The sequence below is a fragment of the Buteo buteo genome, chromosome 22, assembly GCF_964188355.1.
Source record: "Buteo buteo chromosome 22, bButBut1.hap1.1, whole genome shotgun sequence".
NCBI classification, from domain to species: Eukaryota; Metazoa; Chordata; class Aves; order Accipitriformes; family Accipitridae; genus Buteo; species Buteo buteo.
Genome location: NC_134192.1, coordinates 23,380,919 through 23,405,901, shown reverse-complemented (window position 1 = coordinate 23,405,901; position 24,983 = coordinate 23,380,919). Strand labels below are relative to the sequence as shown.

At 46.5% G+C, this 24,983-nt stretch overlaps 2 protein-coding genes across 2 annotated transcripts in view; one reads left to right on the top strand and one right to left on the bottom strand.

The window, feature by feature from the left end:
* Positions 1-2,464: 2,464 nt before the first annotated feature.
* HMGN5 (high mobility group nucleosome binding domain 5) lies at positions 2,465-11,656 on the bottom strand. The gene is made up of 6 exons (XM_075054123.1): positions 11,395-11,656; positions 9,887-9,916; positions 9,339-9,368; positions 8,357-8,407; positions 4,413-4,556; positions 2,465-3,144 (listed from the first exon to the last, which is right to left on the bottom strand). The coding sequence occupies exons 1-6, from the start codon at positions 11,407-11,409 to the stop codon at positions 3,097-3,099; spliced, it is 318 nt and encodes a 105-aa protein (XP_074910224.1). The 5' UTR covers positions 11,410-11,656; the 3' UTR covers positions 2,465-3,096.
* A 12,685-nt stretch (positions 11,657-24,341) lies between these two features.
* Positions 24,342-24,983, top strand: part of SH3BGRL (SH3 domain binding glutamate rich protein like) — a 36,625-nt gene continuing 35,983 nt past the window's right edge. Inside the window, exon 1 of the mRNA XM_075054581.1 lies at positions 24,342-24,535. Coding sequence (XP_074910682.1) covers positions 24,491-24,535 — 45 coding nt within the window. The 5' untranslated portion in view covers positions 24,342-24,490. The remainder of the gene's footprint in view (positions 24,536-24,983) is intronic.

The window sequence follows — 24,983 nt, the reverse complement described above, 5'->3', positions numbered from 1 at the left end:
TTTCATAACCAGTATCAGAATAGGCAAACACGTACTGCTTGCACCCAGAGCACCGCTGAACAGCCAGCCAAGGCTCTCAGTGAAGGCAGTTTCTCCACCTATTCCAACTAAACCTGACAGCAGGTATACCCAACTGACCAGTCACTGAGAAAGTTTTCTCCCTTCGAAAGCTCTACTTTTTGGACAACCATGAACTAAGCAAAGCTTGTGAGCTGACGTGGAGCTACCCTTTGATTCAGTGTCTAGACATCAGGACCAACAAATGAAGAGGATTTGGCAGAAGGCAGGCAATCTATTTAGTTGTGCAACTCGCTCAATACCCCATTGCTCAGAAAAGTTATGAATTTGAGCAAGGAGGTTTGTCTGAAAAGTTCTTAAGCAATTTTCTGTACTTATTTGAAACAGGAATCCGATTATAACAATAGTTATAGAATTAAGAACAACTCTCGCCCTGGCACTAGAAGAGGAAGAAATAAACAAAACCAAACACTCAATTGTATGTTTCTGTCTAACGACCTCCGTATTAAAATGGAGAAACATGACTTGACATACAGTATGACCCCAATTAGCATACGGCAGGCTGATTATACCTTGGCATATGGATGAGCCCTTTGCTAAGAAGAAAATATCAACCATATTCATAGTGGCTGCTGTTATTTAAATAACAATGCTTGAAACACTCAGTGACTAGAGGCTGAAGCCAAAGAGAAATGGTTCACATGGTACCAAGATTCGGAGAAGGAGCTCACCTTCCCTGCAGAACTAGATTTGCTATTTTAAGCCCTGTTAGAGAAACCAGGGGGGGCAGGGGGAATATGCAAGTATAAAACATTTCATTCCAATATGCATTTCCTCCCTGAAGCAGTACGGGCCCATTGGTATTTCTCATCGACTTCAAGCAGCATTCAGTCAGACCCTAAAAATGATTTTACCATGCGTCCAAAGCACGCTGCTGTGCTTGCTAGTCATCTTTCATTATTCAAAAGCAGGCTAAATTCAGTAAATAATTTTTACATGTGTCAGGATGACATTTGAACTATTGTTGGATCCTCTTCAAACTGGGGCATTCAGAATCTCTCTGGGTTTACCCCCATCTCACCACACTTCCACCAGGCAAGGGATTCCAGCTACTTCGCTCCATCAGTCTTCACTGCAGGAGAGACTATAGACTACGTCCCAAAGTCACTGTATCAAGGCTGTGTTGGAATAAGGGAATATACTGCAAAGTAAAAGGCCCCTAAATACTCCCTCACCTTTACTGCTGAGGAAGACCTAGCCCAGTTAACCCTGATGCTTTTATAGAGCAGCTCTACAGAAAGGTGGTGCAGCAGGAATAAAAAATCCCCAGCGCTTTAGGCCTTGAAAATTAAATCCACATTAAACATCATCTGGTGGCCGGTGCCCTGGGGTACTGATCCTGAAACACACATTTAATACAAGACACGATGCACTGAGATGCTGAGTTAGGTTTTGGATATGAGATAAAATATGCAAGCTCTTGGAATTCCACATTTCTGGGCTGCGAAACAATTTAATGCAAAAGATAAGGTTTCTGCATTGCAGACATTTTTCTTCTTATTAAATATATAATGTATTTGGTCATGAATGTGAAGAGACTTTATACAAAAGGAGGCTTCAAGAAGAAAACTTGAAGTGTCCTTGATAAAGCTGCATAGAATAGCTGTAGCAACAAAAATGAGGCTCGGTAAAACCAATACTAAACACCCATTTAACTACTGTCTGGTCTAGCTGTCATTTCCCAGAATAACGAAGCTTGCATTAATGGAAAGCACTTCTGTATACATACATGTTATCATTCTCGAAGAAGCTAAGCGAGTCCAAGAAAACATTTTGTGAGTAATACATGTTTAAAGAAGAAAACTATAAACAACAGTTATGGAAGTATGCACTTTAACCAGGACTATGAACATCCCTACACCAACAGAAAACTATTTTATACTATTAAGGGTTCGATGCAAACGTGGCAGTCTCTAAGCCTCTGCAATATTTCTAAGAGGAAAGAACCCCCCTCCAAATCATTATCAATTAATAGGCACATAAAAGAAAACCAGAGCATACACTTCAGAATTTATAACAACATCTGTAATGCTTAAGGCATATTGGACAACACCAAGTATCCCACCTTTACTTGAGTAAGTAACAAGAGTTTACAAGGTCAGCCTTCATCTGAAAGTGTTGGCTGAAGCTCCCAGCTGGTGTAAGCCAGCACGTTTCCTCTGAAATCATCTACTCTCATTTCGGCTGCCGAGAGGCTGGCCCATAAAGTCATTTTTGTTTACACAACTGAAGACGACAGGGGCTCAAACGCTAATCATGCTATGGCCCAAAGCTTCCTAGCTGCATAGGTTCTCTCCGCCTGAGGCCCTGAACTACTGCAACTCTTCTGGAATTTGGTAGCTTTCCAGCAGTACGTTTGCAGCACAAGCAACAAACCACAATCAGCTTTTGAGGAGTCTTTTTTATTAAGATAAATCCAGCAAAATTCCTAACAGTGGGTACATACAACCAACCTGCCCTTTTAAAAGAAATGTTTGTATTTCATTTAAAAACATGATTACACTTTTATTTATTTATTTTTTCAAAACTGACAAAATAAAATTACATTTGGGAAACAACAGATTTCCAGCTCTTAGGTTTTTCATGAAAATAGCTCACCTTCTTTATAAAAGCAACCCACAGAACCACTGGAATGTTTAACACGGTTATTTGTTTTGAGACCTCCCCACTTTAAGAAACCATACAACACATACAAGGGTAAAATTAAAATCTGAAGTCTGTAAGCATGACTTACACAAAAAGGGACACACTGACAGAAGTCAAAAGCTACCACCACTTATTCTTTCCATGTACCATACAAACTATTACAATCACAAAATTTAAAAACAATGATTTTTTTTTTTGTTTTGTTTGTTAGGGATTTAATTCCCAAGTAACCGAGATGAAGATGTTCCATAATTAAATTCATGCTAAAAAAACCTGCATTTATAAAATAGTTGATAAAAATATTCCTCTCTGTTAACAATACAGCATGGAGGTACGGATACCAAATGATGGAGATATAGGGCAGGGTTAACATTACTCGGACTTGGCTTCCTTATCATCAGATGCTTCAGCAGCTGGTGCCTATAAAAGTGTTTGGGAAGAATAGAAATATTATTCGTAATGCTAATCGGATTCCATTCCAACAAGCATCAAAGAGAGACTAGTTTGTTAGCACAGACATGGACAACATTTTGTGTAGATGGACAAGAATGCACAGCTACTACAGAAAATATCAACACAACAGCATGTCGGCTGGTAATTCTAAAAATTCAAACACAGATGAGTATTAATTGATGACCGAGTTAATTTTGGAATGTTAAGTGCCTCCAAAGAGGCTAGGGAAAGTTCAAGTCCTCATCTTCATAAGTCACAGGGAAGTGTAAGAATTACACATAAAAGCGCGATACTGGTCTACTGTCCGAACTTCAGGGAAATTGATTCTCACCTGTTTTCTATAAAAAGGTCCGCTATTACTTTTTAAGTCAACACATCAAAATTGCAAAACTCCTATCAAAGATCCTTTGAAGTACACTAGCCCCATATTAATTTTTAGCAAAGAAGCTCCTGAATTACTTTTAAAAATGAAAGAATAAACGACCCATTAACTGGATAATGATACTCAACACATGAAGAGAGATCGCCGTAAATCAAAAGTAACAGAGAACACAACAGGCTAGTCTGTGCCTACAGGGGCAAAGGGAGCCCATAGCAAACATTGCATTTCTACTACCAGCAAGGAAACTGCTAGGAAAAGGCCATCGGGAGCTGACTGAAGCTTGTAGCTAGTCCTAGAAAATGGCAGCTCTTAGGTAAGTAGCTGATACAGTAAGAACCTGTAAGAAAGAGGCTTGCAGATCAAGAGACAAGACCAAGTTTATTTTGCAGATGTCTTGTTGAACTGTTCTGAGGCGAAGAATTGTTTTAAAGAATTGTGTAAAACTTAAAACCAGATTTCTGGCACAGTACCAACCCGTGCTGAGCAGAAGAGGCAATCCAGCAGTCCAGAGAGGATATGCAAAGTCAGCTCAGGGTTGGATAGCAATCTTACTGAGCTCTATTGTTCCCCAAATATTCTGCATTGCTCTTGTGCCAACCCTGAGAGGGACACTACGATAGCACAGACCACCTGTGGAAGGGCTCTATCACATAGCAGGAATGAGTTTGAAGGAGAATGCTATTCTTTCAGGCTCTCCCTGGGAGTTGCCCTGTGCAGGTACTGCGGCTGGTCTGTCTTTACAGGATGGCAGTGAAACACACCACCTTCTGACAAGGAGGCCCAATCGTTGGCTCCTGCGGATGTATTACCAATACATCTGTGTTTATTCCCATGTTTACTGTAGCTAAAGTACCTCATTAGTTTTGGTATCTCCGTTTTCAGAGTGGTTTTCTTCTTTAGCATCCTCTTGTTTAGTTTCATCTTTGCCTTTGGCTCCTTTCTTCCCTTTTGTTGCTGCCTTTTTGTCCTCCTTTTTATCATTTGCTGCCTTTTCTTTCTGTTAAGAAAACAGACCGTGATATGGTAAACACTAATTTCCACCTCGTACATCTGCACACGGACATATTCAACTCTAAAACCGTCTACGCAACCTGCTTCTACACGCTGAACTTCCTATTGACAAAGATGAGATGAAAGTTTCCAGGGAGAAGTGCTTTCCTTCTATTCTGTCCTGAATGTGCTACTGGGAAGTGCATAATATAAAAGCAGCCATGGCTGGGGTTAAAAGAATTCCTATTTTAAATAGGCATTCAATTAAATTAGCTAAAAAATGTTGAACTGGCCTGTATTTCTGCTGTGCTGCTGAAAGGCATACCACAGAACAAAAAGAACATGTACAGCTAGTGGAAATAGCAGAATACTTCAGATGTGCTATTAATGCCTATTTAGAAAACTGTAACAAAGCTGTAGTCAAAGGACTTTCCCCCTTCCCTGCCAGAAATATTCCTTACTATAATAAACCATTTGTGTGATAGACAAGTTGAGGGCTCAACAGCATCACTTCAGTAACAACGTGAACTTTGCATGTATTATTTAAGCGCAGTTTTTTATATGTGGATCAGGCTAAACCAAAACAAAACTTGATGCTACAACTTCTGTAGTAATAGTTTTCTATATGGCAAGGTCAGACCCCCATACAGTAACAAGCATGACTCTCATTAGTTTCACTTCCAAGGATCTGCCTCTTGCTGCCAATAAGTAAGTGCACTAAGCAAACTAGCTTAGTTCCTCGCTTGATTAACCTAGTTCCAACAAAGGAACCATATATATCTGCAAAATTACTACTCACAGGTAAGTGAAGATAAACAGGTAATTACTGAAGATATCTCTCTCTCTACTCAGAAGATGGAGCTGTCTCAGTGACTAGAAGTTACAAAAGTATACTTTATTTCAACACCTTGCTTATTAGTGTACAAAATTAATTCACATTAAAAATGAGCTGCTACCTCAGGGTAAACTCAGATAGAGTATAAGGGGCAAAGTCACCTGATTCTTCAATGATACCAATGATTAAAAATTCACCAAAATTAACACCAACTCCTAAAACAATGTAGAAAATTTAAGGCAGGAGGTTAGTAAGAGAAGGAAGAGAGTCACCAGAGGAGGAAAGGGAAGAGTAAGCCTCCACTTGCTCTTTCCTCCTCTGTTGGCTGAACAGTCCTCCAACTTTCAAGAGAGGCAGCAAAAAGATAAACATCACAGTAATATCAGCACCCAAGTATTCTGGTACTGTTTGGCAGTAAGATTTAGAATTGCAATACTACTATGGTACTCATTTGCTCTCTGTCACTTGAACAGACCTCATCAGACCTTTGAAGCACATGTAAGTAGACCACTGTGAAGGGCTCCTCCAGCAGCACCAGTATGCTCCAAACTCACGAGCACAGGCGTGTTAGTCACTTGCTCTTCCAATGTAAGCCGTAAAGGATTTTTAAAGACTTGGGGTTGTTTGAAGAAGGGTATCTTTTCCCTTTACCCCATTAAAAAAAAGTCAATAAAGTATTAACAGAGCTAAAACTGTAATTCTCTGTAGCCCACTCTTTGCTGGTAAAGCCCCTCTTAAGAAAGCTTTCAAGGAGAATCCACAGAAACTGGCTTCCATGGCTGGACTGACCAGAAAGTGTCTCGCAGCACACAGCTGTGAGTGAGGATCCCGGGATCTCTGCTCTGTTCTGCAAGATCCGTGGCTTCTGGGGACAAGTGAACAGCTATTCTGTAAGGACCAAGCCCCCTTCCACAACCAAGTGAGTCCAGGGAAAAAAATACCCAAGGAGACGACATTATTTTTCAATGTCCAAGCTTCTCCCATCCTCTCAGCTAGTTCTGAGCTAACACCACTGTATTAATTTTCCTGAACAATTTTTCTATACAGATGGCAACATCAATTCAGTAATAACGTCGTGTGTTTTATAAAGTGATAAAACTTTTTTCCCAGCTCTATGTTTTTCAATATGGCCAAGTTTAGAAGGTAAAATCTATTCTGACACACAAAAAAACCATTTGAAGAACCTGAAGGTTACGTATTTGAGGGAAACCAGAATTAAAGATGCTTGCACAATGCTTATTACATCCCCCTTTGCACAGATATTGATCCAGTATTAGGAGCTCTAGAGAGCCAAAAATGCAGCTCAAGTATCCCGGCTTCAAACCAGCACCGCAGAAGCAAGAGGACCAACGCTTTCCAAGTCCAACTACGGGGCAATGTGCGGTGCAATGACCAAGGCACCGCTCCCAGCAGAACTAAACCGTGTATGATCCCAGAGGGAGGCCGCACCATACAGCTTGTGCAGGAAGGGAGCAAACTAAGTTTTGACAGTCACTTACAGTCCTTAACTTTTGAATGTTTATTTTCACAACTTTTAAGATTCGGTTAATGCAGCTTTCGTGTATAAATCCCGAGATGTTTCCATAAAAATAAAAAAGCAAACTTGAAAAAAAAGAAAATACCAACAACGTGCATCGTATGCAACTGCACTGAGCTCTGCATGGGTCATCAGCAGAGGCTGAACCCAGGACTTTTAGATCCCCAAGCCAGCTCTCTGCCACTTGGGCTGGAAGAGCAGCCACCAGCAGTAGGCTCTTCTCCTCCCAGGGGACCAGCAGACACCAGAAGGAGATGCAATCCGGAGTGTGCCAGCCGCGCGAGCACCACAGGAATGCGGAGCAGCAGGGTTCTGAGGTTCCCCTGCCGCTCCGGAATGGGATCTAGAAATCTGGCTGCATCACCAAGATGCAGATGCAAAAAGCTTGCTCTCCACACCACTGCAATTACAGAGCTGAGATGCAGGATCCCCAAACCGACAAGCAGGGTTCTCCTTCTTGTCCATTTCTCATGACATCTCTGATGCTCCATATAGAAGGACTTGGAGGTAGAATAGTTTTCATCATCTGGAAGTCTGCTGTGCCATATGCAATTGCAAGGCCTTTTAAACATACAGAAAAGAGCTCCTGGTTCCCAGCCCATCATCCCCTTCTGCAACTAAAGCATCTCTCGCACCTGTGTTTTGTCCATACGACCACCAAAACCACAACGGAAAATGTACGATTGGAACAGGTTAAAAAGACGCTAAAGTTTTGTTGTTGTTGTCTTTTTCCCCAGCTGCAAAATCCTAATACAATCTGAGTATTTACAGAGACATCTAAAAAAAACCACTGCAAACTGTGACCGCTGGGGCAGTCTGTGACAGGAAAGGGGTATAAAGAAATACCACATATGGACTGCAGAACTGTCCCCTTTTAAATTTCAGACTGTTACTCCAAAGCAAAAAGGAGCTTTAAATAGTTTCTTTTTTAACTATACTGTCAGGTATGCCAAGATTTCTGGCATTTCCAAAAATATCCAGCTTAAAGAAACGGGTACATAGAACTTTATCTCCACTGATTAAAATTTGATAAACTGATAACTAGCTGAAAAGAGTGCCTTTGAATGAAAACATAGTAAGAAACTGTAATTAAAAGCATGATTTTCAATATTGTCTCTGAGTCTCTGATCTCTATTCAAAGCATCGTTTTCCCAACAATGCATTACACAAAACTTCAGAATGGCCTTGCAAGGCAAGCAGTAAAGCCTCACCACAACTGATTTAAAATCTGTTCAGTTTCTCACACTCCTTCACTAGGAACTGGATAAAATGATCTTTACATCTTTCAGGTTCTTTTAACTCACATAATTCAATCTTAACCCTTTCAAGAAAATGATGAAAAACCAAAATGGTTAGTTGTGGATGTTTTTTTTCCCCTATAAACACCTTGAGAAAGAAAAGTATAACTTCAGTTCAAGAGATCTCGAAGACTTACCTTAGGTGCTGCCTTTTTGGGCTTTGGCTCCGGTTTAGGCGGAGCAGGTTTCTGTACAAAACATACATAAGAAACAGAGTCAGATGAATGCTATAAATGTTTTAGCAATATGCTGTTAACTTTTGAAAACTATTCAAACAAAAAATAGTTTAGAGCTGTCTGCTTCATTCTATAGTATAAAGAAGTAAACGTCAGAGACAGATCAACATGTTTCATTATCCAAACCCGCGTTTCCTCATGTATGTTACAGTGGCACAGATGCTGATAGGAGTAGTAAGTAGATCATTACTGTGTCTGGGTGTTACTGTCTGCTGTGAAGGCAAGTGTGTGTCAGAAATGAAAGGTATTAACATTTGGACATAACTCTACGTATGAATATGCATCTTAGCTTTCACTAAAATTAAATACTTTCTTTTCTAAATAGCAACCGTTATCCACTTGGCATTTCCAAGATGGCTTAAAAAAGGGCTGGGTGCACTATGTGTCTGTAGAAAAGGATGCCAAGAGCCTGTTTAAGGCTGCGACTTTGGGCTGAACCCTATTGCCCGACACAGATTTATACCCTCTAGGTCTCAGTTTACCCAACAGCTGGGCTGGCAAAATCAATGGGCAAATTACAAGTATAAGGAGAGAGCAGGCCACTTATAGACCTATGAGCAGGTACTTGTACAGAGAAGACCTACAGAGAACAAACGCATCTTGAAATCAATATTCCTTGACTCTGGATACTCATGCGTCCAGACCGCACATTAACTAACACAGCTGTTGCATCTCACATGAAACGTCTAAAAGTAAGCCTGTAATGTGTTGATACTCAAGGACCGAAAGCATAGAATGGGAATTTTACTTTTAAATATTGCAATACTCTAGCCATGCCTTTCACAATACCGGTGGGAAAAACCAAATAGTTTTTCTGTAACTGTCCCCTAGAACGTAACACCCCACGTGATGTAATATTAAGAGAGTAAATAAAGATACTTACAGCAGATAGTCTAGCTGACCTTCTCTTTGGCTATGTAAAGAAAGATGTGTCACTAAAATTCAGAGAGCATGTAAAGCAGTGCTTTCCCAGAACCACAACCCCGAATAACACGGCACGTGCACTACGCCATGAAGCCCCATACAAATTCGAGGATTTATGAAATTACGGGCATTATGGCGATGACTTCCCGGAAGTGCAGCATTGTTCCATAGTTCCCACCCTACGCTGCCGCCCTTTTACCCCACTGAGGTGGCAAGTGATATAAGTTTCTTTTACTTCCAGGAGTTGTGCCATTAAGGCTCTGCCACCGAGCCGTTGCCTGCGAGGCTCAAGGGGACACGTTCCCGTTGGATCCGATGGCCTCAGCACGGCAGAGTCGCTGCCTCCAGCCGGGACTCCCAGCGCCCACCTCAGGCGAACTGGCCCTGGGACGGGCCCGAGCACCCCAAACCCAGGCGCAGGGCCCGAGCCTGCACCCACCCCCGTGGGGGCCGCAGATCTGTGGAGCACCCTAAAAGTTCTCAGGAGGGGTGGGGACCGGCACCTACCTCCTCCTTTGCCTCGCCTTCAGCTGGAGCCTGCAAGGAAAGCCAGAGAATGAGGTGAGAAGGCGACGCCATCCTCTGGAGCCCTGCCTGAGGGGAACCCGGGGCGGCCAGCGAACCCCCAACACCACCCGGCCGACTAAAGCCGCCCCGCCCCGCTTCCCTTCATCCCCGCTCCCCCTGACCGCCCAGCGGGCCAGGATCGAGAGGGGAAACCCACGGCCTCATCACCCCCAACCCCAACCCACCCCGCCATCGCCTCACGGACTACAACTCCCACAATGCCCCGGGGCCGCCGAGGCGACGTCAGCGCGCCCGGCCGTCGCCGCCGTTTAAAAAGTTCCCGCCAATTTACCTGCCACAACAAGGTCGTCGCCGGCCCGGCGCAAGGACAATGACGGGAGACCCGGCCCCGTCACGGTAACGGCCGCCCGCGGGGCTTCGGACCGGCCCCGCCGCCCCCGGCCCCGCCGACGGCGGGGCCGGGGGCGGCGGGGCCGGTCCGAAGCCCCGCGGGCGGCTGGGGAGGGGGGAGTTTGGTGAGGAAGGAGGGGGGGGGGTGACGGCCGCGTCGCCGCCTCCTCCTCCTCCTCCTCCTCCTCTTCCTCCTCCTCAGCCGCGGGGTAGCCGGGAGCGCGGCCGTACCGAGCCTCGAAGGACCCGCGGAGGCCGGTTGCGGTCTCGGTGGCCGCGGGGTCGGGGCTTTGAGGTGTTTGGGAGGGGGGGAGGGGGGGTGTTGGAAACCCGCCGAGCTAAAGTTCCTAATTATGGTGGTGAATCCCTTCCCCGGTCTTTTTTTTTTTTTTTTTTTTTTTTCTTCCTTCAAGGACAGTTTCAAATTCTGCGCCGCCTAATGGCTCCAAATTACCATTGCACAACCATCTGGTATGACAAGAAGTGGGAGAGGGGAAAAAAAAAAAAAAAAAAAAAAAAAAAAAAAAAAGGAGAACAAAGGCAAACGCAGGAGAAAGAGGCACCGTTTAGACCCAAATCCTCCCGGGGAATGGCCCGATCCGCCTTCAAATGCTCCCGGAGGTAACCGGGAGGGTTGGAGCCGTTCGGCCCCGGGGTTTTGGGCGCTGGGCGAGCGGCAGAGCCCTCCGTGCCTAGCGCTGCCTGCCTGTGTTCTCCATAGGGGCAGCAGCAGCACTATGGCTGTTTGTAATCCAGCATGGAGACACTGCTCAGCCCTTCTCCTCGCAAACAAAACAGCCCAAAGTGAACTCACAGGCTCCCCTTGCCCGCGCCGAGCAACCCCTAAAAAAAAAAAAAAAAAACACCACACACGCCCTAACCCTCTACCCCTCCAGTCCCGGCTCCGCTTTTAGGACACGGACAAAAAATTAAAAATGCAAAAAAAAAAAAAAAAAAAAAACTCCACACACACACGCCACACACACACACGCGCGCGCGCGCGCAAAAAATTTACAGATAATTCTGCGAATGCCGCTTTGATCTCTCCCCGTCGTTCCCCATCTGTCTCCCCTATTTTTTTTTTTTTTTGCACTTACCTTTCTTTTGGGCATAGTTGCACCTTAATAGTTGATTGCAAAATATATAGATATATATATAAAAAATAAATGTAACCACCAAAAAAACTGTTTCAACCCTTCTGCAAAATTGCAAAAAAAAAAAAAAAAAAAAGAAAGATGTATAAGGGACCAAGAGTTAATTGCAGCAGAAACTGAACAAAAAAAAATCCCCCCCTCTTTATTGCAAACAGTAAAATACACCAACACGCAACCAAACTGCATGAATGGGGAGCGCGAGATGGGCCCAGCCGCCGAGTGACGGCCGCGGCGGCCAATCAGGCGGCGGGCAGAGGCCCGGGAGGCGGGGCGTGGGCGGAGGGGGGGGCGGGGCGGCGGCCGTAGCGCGAGAGACGCTCGCAGACGGAGGGACGGCGGCTTTACGCTGTCTGCGCAGCGGAGCCGGCCTAAAGCGCGCGGTGAATACGGCGCCGCCGCCGTCGCCGCGGCGGGGAGGGCGCAGCCGGCGGCCCGAGCGCGGCTCCGGGGCGGGCGACACGGAGCCAGGGCCGGGCAAACCGCCGGCCCGCCGCTCCTCCGAGCTCCTCCGCCTCGGCCGCGTCCTGCCCCGGCGGCCGCGGATCTCTCCCTCTCCTTCCACCCCGCTCCCTCCCCGCGTTCCCCCCCCTCCCCGCCCCGCCGCCAGAGGCCGGGAAAGAAACTTCCCCGAAAGTTACCACAGGGCCGCAGGACGACAACATGGCCGCCCACGGCGGCGGCTCTCCGGGCTCTCGGGCTGCAGGGGAGGGGGGGGGAAGGCCGCCATGCCGCGGGGCGTGCGTTTGCGGCCTGGCAGCCGAAGGCGGGCGGCGGGGAGAGGCCGGGACGCCGGTGGAGGGGCTGGGGGTCGCGGGGGGGGGAGAGCTGAGGCGGCCGTCACGTCCCGCCTTTGCGGTACCTGTTGGAAAGGGCCGTTAACCGCCGCGGGTTACCTCAGCCGGCGGGAGGGGGGGGGGGGGCTGCGGCCTTTGTCCTCTTCGGCCTCCCCCCGGGGTAAAAACGGGGTGCCCGTAGGGTGTAAAACTGCCTCGGAGGGGGGGGGGGGAATTTCGGGACCAGGTGGCCATTTGGGCTGTTGGAGCTCCAGCTGAAGCGCGGGAGATGTTTCTCGGAGGTGGGCCTGTGAGTTTTGAGGTAGGCCCGAAGGTGAAGCTTCGAGACTTGTTGAGGAAAACGTGGTGGTGTGTCCGTCCTCGCTAGCTACAATTTCCGCCGGGGTGTCCGCCATCTATTTCGTCTTGTTTCTTTGGGGAAAGCACAAGGCGTGCGTTAATACCACCTGTAGGACCAAAGCACTTCGCAGCTAAGACTTGCTGCTGCTCTGAGGTGTGACTATTCCTGCCAAAAGCCGGTCTAATCTCTTCCTAAAAACCTACGATAAAGCAGATTCTGCAGTCTCCCTAGACAGTCTGTTTCAGCACTCGGCTTTCCTTAAAACCACAAAGTTTTCCCCAGCATCTAAACCGTACTTTGGCTGCAAATTAAAGTTCCTTTGCCCAGTGTCTAGCAGATACAAAAAGCAATTCATAAGCATCAATTTACACTAACATTTTTAGATACTGTATCACTTCACATAATATTATCATATTCTCTCTTAAACTTTGTTTTTCTAGACTAAACAAATTCTCATAGCCCTCATGATCTCATAGGCAGTGTTTTCTAAACCTTTTACCATTTTTAGGCTGCCCCGGACTCTTCAACCTCGCATTCTTCCTTACATCTATATCCAATAATCAGGTTAATTAGGTAACCTATCTCAGCATGGCATTTGCCGACTTTGCGATAGCATCACCATGTTGGTTCAGATTCTTTTTCTGATCCCCTGTAATCCCTGGATCCCTTTCAGTGCTGCTCTCTGAACAGCTGTTCCTCCTATTCTTGACAAATTCACAGTGACTTCTCGATTTGTCACTTTTTACGTTGCCTCGTTCTCAAAGTGCTTAGATTTCAATAGTTTATTATCTTCCTGGGCTTTGGAGTTAAGCTGAGCAGTTTTCTACCCACAGGTCCATCTTTTTCCCCCTTCCTCCATCAGGTCAATGTAGAACCATCAAATGCCACGATATTTTGCTGATAAAATTCAAAAATGTCTGTGACTGGCCTCCTAAATACCAGGGGGTGCATTTTCCAGGCACTGCTGACTGCAGTGTCAATACAATTTGGTCTGTTCTTTCCTGCTACTACTACCTGTTGCTATCATCTTCCTAAAAAGGTTGTGCTTAGTAACTGGTAGCAATTGACTTTATTTGAAGGCTGAAGCAAAGAAGGCACAGCTTTTTTATTTTGTGCTTTCCTTTATTTGTTCTCCTTTTCTGTCAGTAGTAAGATTTTCTTTTGTTTTGCTCTTACTTCCAATGTGTATAAATAGAACATGTTCCTGTATGCATGGGTTTCTTTCTCTCTCATTACCTGTTAATCATGGCACCTTCAAGCTCTGCTGTATTAATCAAGATTTTAAATAGCGTTTCCAATAGTTTTCTCTGTCTTCTGAGCTAAAAATTGTCTGAAACACATTTCAGAAGCTCTTGGTCTTCTTTCAAGAGTCTCTGTCCGATAGCAGAATTTCGCCATTACCAGCAAGGTTTGTGCTTCAGTTATTTTTATCAGTTGCCTTGAAAGGTTTTGCCTGTCTCCCTGCGGTTATTGTTTCATTCTTTCTGTGTTCGGTGAGAAGTCTTTGTACATTTGTGGAAAAGGAACAGGAGTTTGTAGAAGAGTCTGTCAATATCTTCCCCTGAACAACTTGCATGACAAGCAGTTTGGTTGAAAGCTTGGATCAAAATGTGCACTGCAAATTAAGTGCAGATTTAAAATTCACTACTAATTTTTGCATTATATTTGCTATGCCTTCTTTTTCACCTTTATATTTTTTCAAACCTTTTGACTTTTCTAAAAATGTTCATTAAACCACAAACTGACTTAAATAATCATCAGTTAGAAGATCACTTCCTCTGAATAGATAGGATAAACCACTGTGAGATACTGTTATGCTGAAAGTATAAGTGGCTGTTACTGTGCTGACCAGTAGAAGATAACAGACCTGGTTGTAGCCTATAGATATTCTAAACACCCTTCCAATCAGGCCAAGTGGAAGGAGCAATTAAATATTCCTTTATGCAATAATAACTGGAAAGAATAGGAAGTCACCTATCAAACCATTGGGGAGGTGGCCATGGCTGGTTGAATTTTCTTCTAAATCACAGAAGTAGCTGTATGTTTATCTGTGACGAAAACCAAGCAGCAGGTAAAAGCAGCATTGATGTGCATGGCTGTGTGGTGAAGACCTTCTGTCCTTGCTGTTCACCTTCGGTGTTAAAGCAGAGGTGACCGTGGTTCTGCCGTCGCTAATACAGCAGCACAAATCTGATCCAGACGGGGAGCAGGCTCACTACGGTGTTAGTCACAGCACACAGTATGGAGCTTACAGTGGCTTTATGACTGTACAGTAGCTTTACATTGGGTGTGGAAAGACAAAAAGGATTTGATGACACGGTAGAATGGCATGGACTGATAGACCTAATCTGGCACATAGACTGCTGGTACAAAACTAACCAGTTAAACCTTTTGGGTAAATTAGGCCTAGGAGAATAAGTTTATTCTGGAGCATTCGTTTGTACCATGTGACCTTTTTTGGCATTTTTGCCAAAACTGGCATTTTTTTATTCAGTACAAAACCATATAAACCTGAATTTATGATATCATATCACCGGACTATGCCAAGAGTAAATCAAAGCAACAAGCCAGAAATTAATCTTTTTTGTGCTACTGTTTCCATGAGAAAATTTCATGCTAAAACTTCTATAAGCACAGGTATTCGAACCAGGATATTGGCTCTGGAGGTAAAAACATCCAGTCTACAAACAGAAACATATGACTATGTCAAAACAAAACTAACCAATGCAGCCAGCACTCTGAATAGTCAGTCTGAATGGCCCACACTAAACTTACAGAGCGATGCTCAAATGTTGAGAAATTTTTAGAGAATTGGGAAATTGCAGACAACCTAAGCACAAGAAAATACTTTCAGGCTGAAGCTATCACAGCTCGGTTTAGGTTTTGCCCCCTAATCTTTGCAAAATAGGGCAAGACTCGGTCAACTCGATTTTGATGCCTCAGTGGTCTGACCCCTGGTTGCTCTGTGTCTACTAACGAGTCACCTCAGGGATCCACAGCTCTCCAGCATCCTCCAAGGTGCTGTTAACCACATCTTGAACGTTGGGTGGTGTTCAGGATGTTTGCCAGTTCACAATACCATGTAGATATTCCTGCTGTTGCCCAAGGCAGGAACGTCCTGCAGAGGAGGGGAGCCTGTTCTTGATGTCAGAGAAGATCTGTAGTACTTGATGAATGTTTTCCTAGATCACCTTGAAATGAAGCAGATCAAGATACTCCTGAATAATGGCAAAATACACCAAAGTCGCCCTTGGGTAATTGACTTCTAGCCTTCCCCCAACAGGCAGTTGGGTATACCTTGCTTTCTCGTTCCTTTGTGCTACAATTCATGTGAGTTTTGAACATTAGGAGATTCCTTTCCACCATGGGATCTCGGGAGTCTTGCAGCTCTCACGGTCATGCTGTTCAGACCTGAGGCATTTTACTCCCTGATTCATTTGCCCGTAATGCGTAAAGACTGGGTCTTACCGAAGGTACGGTGATGATGCCGTTCTTCAACACCACTATCTGTGGAATCAGAAGGGTGGATGAGGCGCATCCACAGGTGCTGACAGCACGGCTGATGGCATGGCGAGGCTGCCATCGCTACCTTAATGAAGTCTGCTGTGACAACTTCTGCTAAACCAAAAGCAAGCGTGACACGGACTCAGGACACATTCAACTCCCAGCCTGGGTCATCTAACTGTGCAACAGCCCCATCATCATGAATTCAAAGGCAAGGGAAATGGGGGTTCTGTATGTGCTCATAGTCATGGCACATATGGCAAGTAATATTAACACATACATTGTTTTGTGGCAAAATATCACAAAACATGTTTGCATGTCATGTACCTGGCATTTAAAGTGTCCGTTGGCCTTATTTTACATAACTTTGGGGATGAGTGGGTTATCAATCTATAGAAGATGTTTGTGCTTAGTTAATTTTATAGTTTGTCTTGGGTAATTTTATGGTTCATCCTGGCTAAACATTGATTTATGTATCAAATTCAGTATTGATTGTGATGAAACATTTAGTGCTTATTAATTTGGGAACATGAGGGTGTAACCCTGTTGGTTGGTTCAGGATTCTCATTGAGTCTGTTTGTTTATCTTTACTTCAGTAAAACCTTTGGCTTAGCTACAGCTTCCTACCAAAGTAAACGCAGACTTTTAATAAACACAAAATATAGATAAGAAGAAATTTCAATCCATTGCAGTCAGACAAGCTGACTGTCAGTAGCAAGTTTGTCTTTTAGTTATTTCTTTCTTCCAGTTTTGGTTCTTTAAAAGAAGATGTAATTTGGAAAAGCAGTCAAAACTAAGACTACTACTAAAATGAAGCCAGAAAAAGCACAAAAGAAAAATGAGTAGTTTTTGCAGCTGATCAGTTGCCAACACTGTCTTTTATTTGCCTTTTCCTCCACAATTCTCACATGGCATGCACTGCTGTACAGATCTCAAATGTGTGATGACTGCCTTTACAGTAACAATTCTCTCTCTTCAAAAATACGAGGTTATAGTAGTGCACGTGAGAAGATAAAGGCACACTTGAAGGGTGGCAGCAGTCACGTGCATGGGCGAAGTGTTGCCAGCTCCTGGCCTTGCATGAAGCACTGCGTGGAGTCCTGTCCCCAAAACTGGGATACAACTTTACTGCAAGGTTGCATGGTGGCAAAAAATGCAAATGCCATACTGGGATGTGTAAAGAATATAATCTGCAAAACACGAACAACTTACAGGGAGCTACAGGCAGATTCATCTATCCAAAAGTAGATGCTTACATTTGAGTTAGTTGTCTGGACACCTTCTATACTCAGCAGAGAAAAGCAGGCACCTTTGGGGCCTGGTGTACTCCATTCTAGGACAGATGTTCAATCTGGCATTATAAACCAGAAAATACATTTCCTCACCTAACGCAAAGCAGATTATTAACGGGTTCAGTGACTTCTCAACATAGAAATAAGTAGAAATGTCTACTACCCTTGTAACATTGGATTAACTCCATCAGCTAACTTAACAGAGATGATGAAGATGAGGGGGGTGGCAAGGGCAGAGAACACAACTACAGTGGGAGATGTCCAATGTCTCAGTGTAGACCACATAGCTGTTATGTCTGAGGGTGAGTGGTTAGACACTAGTGACTTTTTATAGAGCAGCTGGTCAGGGAAGCTAAGAAAGGAGAAGCAACTCTTGATTTGGTTGAGGGCAGAGAACAGGACCTAACTAATCATTCTTTGAATCAGTGACCATTACATACTTAAGAGTCACCACTCTGATCGGAGCAACAAAAGCCAAAGAAATTCCCTGTTGTTCTTAATTTTGGAAAGGGGAACTCTGTAACAGTGAGAAGTCTTCCTGAAAAAAAGCTGAAAAGGGTAGCTGAAAGAATAAAAGGGTTTTATGCGGCATGGAGACTACTGAAATACATCACATTGGAAGCGCTGACCAAATGCGTATAACCTGTCAAAAAAGCACGTAGGAGGATCAAGCATGGCTAAAAAATCAAACATGGCTAAAAGGCAGGACATGGGAGGCTATCAGAAACAAGAAGGCATCCTTCAGAAAGTTGGATTTGTGTTTTAATGAGGAAAACAGAAAAGTTTATAAACAAGTGAAATGTAAAAATGGTTGTGTGAAAAACAGTTTGACACACAACTAGCAAAAAGACTTAAAAAGCAACAGAAGTCATTTTTCAGTCTCGTCAGGAGCAGGAAGCCTGAAAGACATTTTCTAGAACGAATCGGCTATTGAGATATAAAAGGAATATGTAGGAAAGACAATATTGGAGCAGAAAACCCAAATGAGTTTCTTGCATCTGCGTTTATTGTGGAGGAGGCTGGGGAAGTTCCCAGACAGGAACTCACAAGCTCGCCTGAGGATCTGTCTCGTGCTGAAGCATCGGTAAGGGTTAGAATAAATCGACAAAGCGAGTAATAACAAACTAACCATTGCCAGATGGTCCTCGCCGCACCCGCAGAAGTGTGTAAGCCTTCCTCTAAAGCTGCTTCCACACACAGCCTTAGGAGATGGCTGATGCTACCAGGTTTTAAAGTCTGTTCCTGGGGAGACTCGGCACCTGAGAGGGTTGTGCCCAAGTAAGCACGGTGAAGTTTTACAAAGCCATGCTACCTTTAGCACTTCTTTTTTTTTTTTAACAAGTCTTTCCAACAGCCATTTGAAGATGCTCAGAACACAAGGAGAGGGAAGGGGGAGAGCAAGCCTGTGAGCGGACCCTTTGACCCAAACTGTCTTGGTCCTAGGAAACCCCAAGCCCTTTTCAGCTGTGAATGTACTGATTATCTCCAAGTATGTAAAAACTTCTCTTCAAAAAGTGGCATGGCGGGCATGACGTACTGATTTGCAGCTCCACTCCTCCTTCTTTCAGCTTGCTCTGAGCTCACAGCAAGCAGGAACTGCAGGTTTCTTGCTGGACGGGCTCAGGGAAGGCAGGATTTAGTGTTCAGAGCACAAAGATGTGTTCTGTCCAGCCTGGGTCCTGAGTCAGTGGGACCCAGGGACCAGGCAAGGGTGTTGGCAGACTTCTGCCTTCCAGGGCAGCAACCCTCTGTGAATGCCCAGTTGAACAGACTGGCCTAAAACGGCATTAAAAGAGTGACTATTCCTGTTATTCTAGCTGAAATCCTGGTATCTGTAGTATTCCCTTCCATGTACTTCCCTCAAGTACTTCAGGATAACTAAGTGTACTCCAGGAGCATGCACAGGGCTTGTCAGAGCCAGGGCTGGCTGCTGGCTCGGAGCCAGTAGGATGGACAGTCAGTCCGGAGCACAAGGAAAAGGAGAGATTAAACCCGATGCCAGGAGCTGTGTATGGCCAACCCCTTTCTGGACAGAAGGCAGGAGAGGGATGGGAAGGTGTCAGGGGCAGGGAACGGTGACGATCCCCATGCCAGCTGCTGTAGCTGAGCCCTGTAACGCTGTCAATAATCGTGTTGCAGCCTGGCCGACTGTGTGTGCAGAAGCAGGGAGCGGGAGCAGGATCTGGGGTCTGGGCGCTGATACCCAGTGCTGGCTGAGCGGGTGATCCTGGCAAGGGCATAGTCTCTGCTGCGGTCTTACTACCAGTGCAAATGTGTTGCTGGAGCAGAAATGCAGAACCTCCAGCCCTTGGACTAGTTGGCACCTCTGGCTTCAGTTTAGTTGTTTGGTTTTTTTTAATGCGTAAGATGTACTTTGCCAAAAATAGTTGAAAGGGCTGTCCGGCCTTTGTGTTGGATAAGGCTTGGCACACCCGCCCAGATCAGTTCTGGCAGGTGGTGAGGTGCCATAGGAACAAACCCGTAAAGCCAAACAGCCGGCGCAGAGGACCCCCACGACACGCGTTTCTCAGCTGCTGCAGGGCACTGCGTGTGTACCCGAAGTCATCCTCCAGCTTGATTTCATCCAAACGCCGTGAAATGAGCCTGCTGCAAGGCTGGTCCACGGCACCAGCATGTCACAGCATGGTACCTTCTACTGGGAGAGTCTGTTTGAGAGCGCACTGCTGGTCCCAGCCAAAGCGCCCAGGCCCCAAAGTGGAGTTACGGTTCAGCATTTACAGAGCCCCAAGCAACTTTGGCCCTATAGATGCTGAACTGTCAGAACAAGACTGCGAAAATTAAAATCTAGGAAAATTGAAATCTAGGAAAATTAAAATCCCCTGTCCCCCCTTTATCTGAAAGCTGAGAATCAAACTGAAGGGTTAGGTTCTGCACCCCCCCTGCCCACAGCCCCCTCCTGCGGCACCAGCCCTGCTCCCTTTTCGCCCCAAACAAAATCCAACCTCCACAAAGGGGTCGGCAAACGCCGGGGGAACCTGTTGGCTGCAATCTTACGGTTCGCCGCCGGCTTCCCGGTTCACCGAGGGTCCCTCGTCCAGCCCTCCTCCTCCTCCTTCTCCTTCTCCCTCTCCCTCTCTCCTCCTCCTCCTCCTCCCGCGGACCCCGAAGACCCCCGGGCCGGGTCCCGCCGCGTTGCCCGCCGCGCTCCAGGAGAGGGCGCGCTCCGTTAGGCAGCGGCGGGGACCGGGCGAAGGCGGCGGCCGGCGGGGGTTTGGTCCGGTGGGGAGACCGCAGGGGCTGCGGGGCTTCGCCCTGGGCCGCCTCCTCTTCCCTCTCCGCTTCCCTCTCCCCTTCCCTCTCCGCTTTTCTTAGCCACGGTTCCCAGGGCTGCCTTCGTGATCCCAGCGAGCGTTAGTCAATCCGGGAGCGGAGACCCGTCGGCCTCGTGTTTTACGTCGCGCGGGTGCGCGTCCCTCCGTGATATTGGGTTTTAGCGCGGCTCCGTTAGTTCCGCCGTAGAGGTGATCAACGGGGCGAAAAGCAGTAACGGAGAGTGCCGCGTTCCGCGCGGTGTGGTTTGCTTCCTCACGCAACCAGCTGCCATGTGTCTTGCACAATTACTTACGAAAACAAGGAAACCCGGCCTTGCTCTGCTTCCAGATGAGGAGGAGGAGAAGCAGATCTCCTGGACTTCCCCACGCCCTTCCACAAAACATGTCGGAGCAGGGGAGCGGGGTTTCCACCCACCATAAATCAGCAGCGCGCCGGCACCGGCTGCAGCAGGACATGGCTCTTGCAGAGCATGGGCGAAGTCAGAAGACATGCTCTGAGTCACAGTTTGCCTTCTGGCTCCAATTATTGGCAAGCTTGGTAGGCTGGGATTGGAAATGAAGAATAGAGATTTCTTACGTCCTATTGAGAGCGCTGAGCTGACATTTCTCACCGATCACACGTCCCTCCATTTCGGGAGTTCAGACAGATCCAGATCATCTCCTCTAGCAATAGCACAAGCACAATCAGAGAATGAAACCTGCCACAGTCTCACGTTACTAGCCAAATATTTGTGGTTGAATTCTGGATGTATTTCTCTCCGTGGTTACAAAGAAGCTGTGGAGGAGCATTTGGAGCACATGTGCTTCCTGACCTTTTGTACAAGAGGGATTTTGCAGTTGATTACTGTAATATCTTTCATTGTGAGATTGTACTACATTTCTTTTTCTAAAATAGCTTAAATTGCCAGTACTCAGAAGCCCCCATGCTTGTCTGTGGTTTAAGAAAAAAGAAACTAGATCTTTGCCATTACCAGCAACATTTTCATCTGAAATCCCTGGATGACTTGGCAGTGGCCAAACCATTGGGCTCCCCATCGGGGAGCACTTACACTCCTGCTGCCACTGAAGTCAGTGCCAGTGCTGCTACTTACTCAATGTTGCTGCTTCATAATATATAAAATCATATAAACCAAAATTCAACTGTTTAGTTTCCCTTCTAGTGACAGTAATAAAAGATGCAGCCTGACAAGATGGCCTTGTACAAACACACGCTACAGCAAGCGCACAAAGGAATCGAGGAGACAACAGTCAGCGCTGAGAATTATATACGTACTGTTTTGTTGGCTGCACAAGAACAGGAGATTTTCCTCTTAGAGGCATAGTATCAATTTGTTAATTTTGTTGGAGGTTTTGGTCTACCTTGAGAAGGATAATTAAACACTTCACAACTGTTTAATAGTGAAAACAAAAATAATACCATGCATTTTACATGAGTAGCCTGGGAATAAAAGACATTGTGCTTTTCTGCCAACAGAGTAGAAAATTTACTATTACGAGTCAAGAAAACCTAGTCGTTTCAATAATACCCAATGCAAGTATTGCTCTTAACTTAATAAATCTTCTTTCATGAAGATAAAATGCTTTCTAAAGTGCACTTTTGAGAGTAATGATTATACCAGTTTTCTTAGTAGGCAGAAAGACGAGGTGCAGCTCACACCAGAAGAATTTCAACTCCGAGGAGCTGAAGTGCGTTACGAGGAGGAGAGGAGAGCTGGCCAGAGAGCAGGCGGCCAGCCAGCAGAATGACAAGTAGAGCCCGAAGTTCAAATACACCTATCTGTCCTCTTCTCCACCTGCATTTTTCCATTCTTTCTGATAAGCTGTGTTTTCTACCTCTAGTGTTCCTTGCCATGAATCAGATTACAGACTGGCACGTAGTGTGGTGCTTCGGAGGAAATGGGAATTATCAGTGCATTTCTCAAGCAGCTGTGAAGGGGCTGTACAAACACATTTGAAGAAACATTCCTTGAAGAATTTTAATCTCCTGGACTTAACTCGGTTTGTTTTAAAGAGATTAAAAACTACGCCATTTATTTTTATTAAAAATTGAAATTCCCTGAGCCAGGGCATTTTTATTGTGTACCATCATCCTAAATAAATTTTGGTTTATTGCTTTTTCAAAACATACATAAATCTCATGACCGTCCCAAAGATTCAGATAAGTATTGTAAGTAATATCAAAATTAGGCACATCATCCTCAAAATAGTTGTTTCCTCTTACTGTTGGAAAATCAATAAAACGAATACAGGTGACTTAATTTAATAGACTTTTTAATTCAACTGGCTTTTTTAAAAATCATGTCTGTGGTTAGAAAAAACACCTGATAATTTGAAACAGGAAGGCTTATTTTGTTTAGAAAAATCATTTCAGAAATACCCCCCCCACCTTTTTGCCAAGAGCAGAACAAACACCTTTCTTTCATCTTAGCTGGTAGGTGTTAAAATTTCACCTCGCGCTGTTTATCACCGTAATTATTTTCCATTTTCTGTGAAGTTGCTATCAGAATGTATAATAAAATATATATAAGGTAGTATTTGGAGTACCAGAGGCAAGTGGAAGACAGGTGCTGAATATAAATTTCCCTAACTAACGTGTCACCATGACTATAACAATTAAGAACTCTTCGAGGTCTCATCCGGTGGTCCTAATTAATACAGACGATGAAAGAGCGTGCCGTGGAATTGCAGTGTGTGATGGCTGGCAGCGTCCCTTCGGGCCTTTTGCGCAGACAGCCCCGGTATCCTGCATTAACCTAGCAGAGCCTGGAGTCCCCGGACACGGCACAGAGGGGCCACCTCGGCAGCGGGCAGACCTTCGGCAGCAGTGCCGATACGCGTTTCTTTGATGCTTTTATTTGTGTGGAAGATAAAATAATTATGGTAAGGCGAAGGCCTCGAGTGGATGCCCAGGCAGTCTTGTCCATTGGCATGGGCCAACACGGCACTTGGGCAGCGACTTTCACGCTGGAATAAATTTTCAAAGGAAATTCTTAATTCTAAATATCATTGCCCAGTAACATCTACCCAACCCAGGCTGCTTCTGTCACCTCTCCAAGCGGGAGCCGGGCGGGTAGGAAGCTGCAGGCTGGCTCCAGCCTCCCTGGGCTAACCCAGGTGCCGCCTGGTGCTCTCCCACCATGGGCAAAGCGAGGAACGGGGCACCCCTTCCACGGGTGAAGGAAAATGCCGTGTTTCCAGGGTGGAGGGGAGGCTGCTGAAGGGCGGGCAGCGGTAACGGCGGAGCCCGGGGACGGGTCGGTCGGCTGTGAGGGGAGGCGGCCGTGAGGGGAGGCGGCCGCTGCCATGGCGGGTCCGGCGCGGCTCCCGCCCGCCCCGAGCCGGGTCCCGCCGCCTCCCCTGCAGATGGAGGGGGACGGGGGGACGGGGGTGTCCGCCCCGCCGCTCCTCACCCCCTTCCCTGAGGCGACAGCCGCGCCCGGGCCCCCCGCATCGCCTCAGCGGGGCTTCCCGCCGCCATGGCGCTGCCGCCCCCCTCCCCCGTGTACGTCTCGCGTGGTTCGTCGAGAACTCGCCTCGCCCCTTTCTTTCTTCCCTTTTTTTTTTTTTTTTTCCTTCAAACCATTTTTCCCTCTTCCGGGCCGGGCGGCGGTGACTGCTGGGCCGGCAGCCCAGTGAGAGCGGCGAGGCGGGGCGAGGCCTCCCGCCGCCTCCCTCCCTCCCTCCCTCCCTCCCTCCCTCCCGCCGCCGCCTCAGCTCCAGCCCGCGTCTCTCCTCTCCTCACCTCGCCGTGCTGCCCGCACACACACCCACACACCCACCCGGCTCCTCATCCCGCCGCCTCCTCGACTTCCCAGCATGGTCATCAAGGTCTACATCGCCTCCTCCTCCGGCTCCACGGCGGTAAGGGGAGCCCCGGGAAAGTTGTAGCGGGAGGGAGGGCGGCGGTGCGGGGCTGGGGGAGCGGGCACCGGCGGCGGTGGTGGTGGTCTCCGGCCGGGCAGCGTGAGGAGAGGTCGGGGCAGCCGAGCTTCGCTGGACCGAGAGAAGCATCCAGGGTTTGGAGGGAGATGTGTGTGCGCTGCAGCCCGGCCGTCGAGAAGAAAATGTCATTTCCTTCGTGATTTCGCACAGCTTGTTCTGTGAGTTTCTGGGTGCTGCTCCCACGGCCGCGGCCGGGCTGGCTTCGGCGGGTCCGAGGGGTGGCACGCCTTCGTACCCCTCGTCCTGCGCTGGGATGGCAAAGCCAACAGTGTTTGGGGGTTGTTTTTTCTTTGTTGTTCTTGAAGTTGATTTCTGAATTGGGTCGCCCATCGTGTCAGTATTCGGTTTTGGTGAGTTTATTCCTCTT

Bases quoted from the DNA above. Each gene is read 5' to 3' on its own strand.
- HMGN5 (XM_075054123.1), bottom strand. The intron at 4,557-8,356 runs GTAAGTCTTCGA...TTTTCTTAACAG, and splicing joins CCAAAAAGGCAGCACCTAAG to AAAGAAAAGGCAGCAAATGA. The intron at 3,145-4,412 runs GTACTTTAGCTA...ACACTTTTATAG, and splicing joins GAGATACCAAAACTAATGAG to GCACCAGCTGCTGAAGCATC.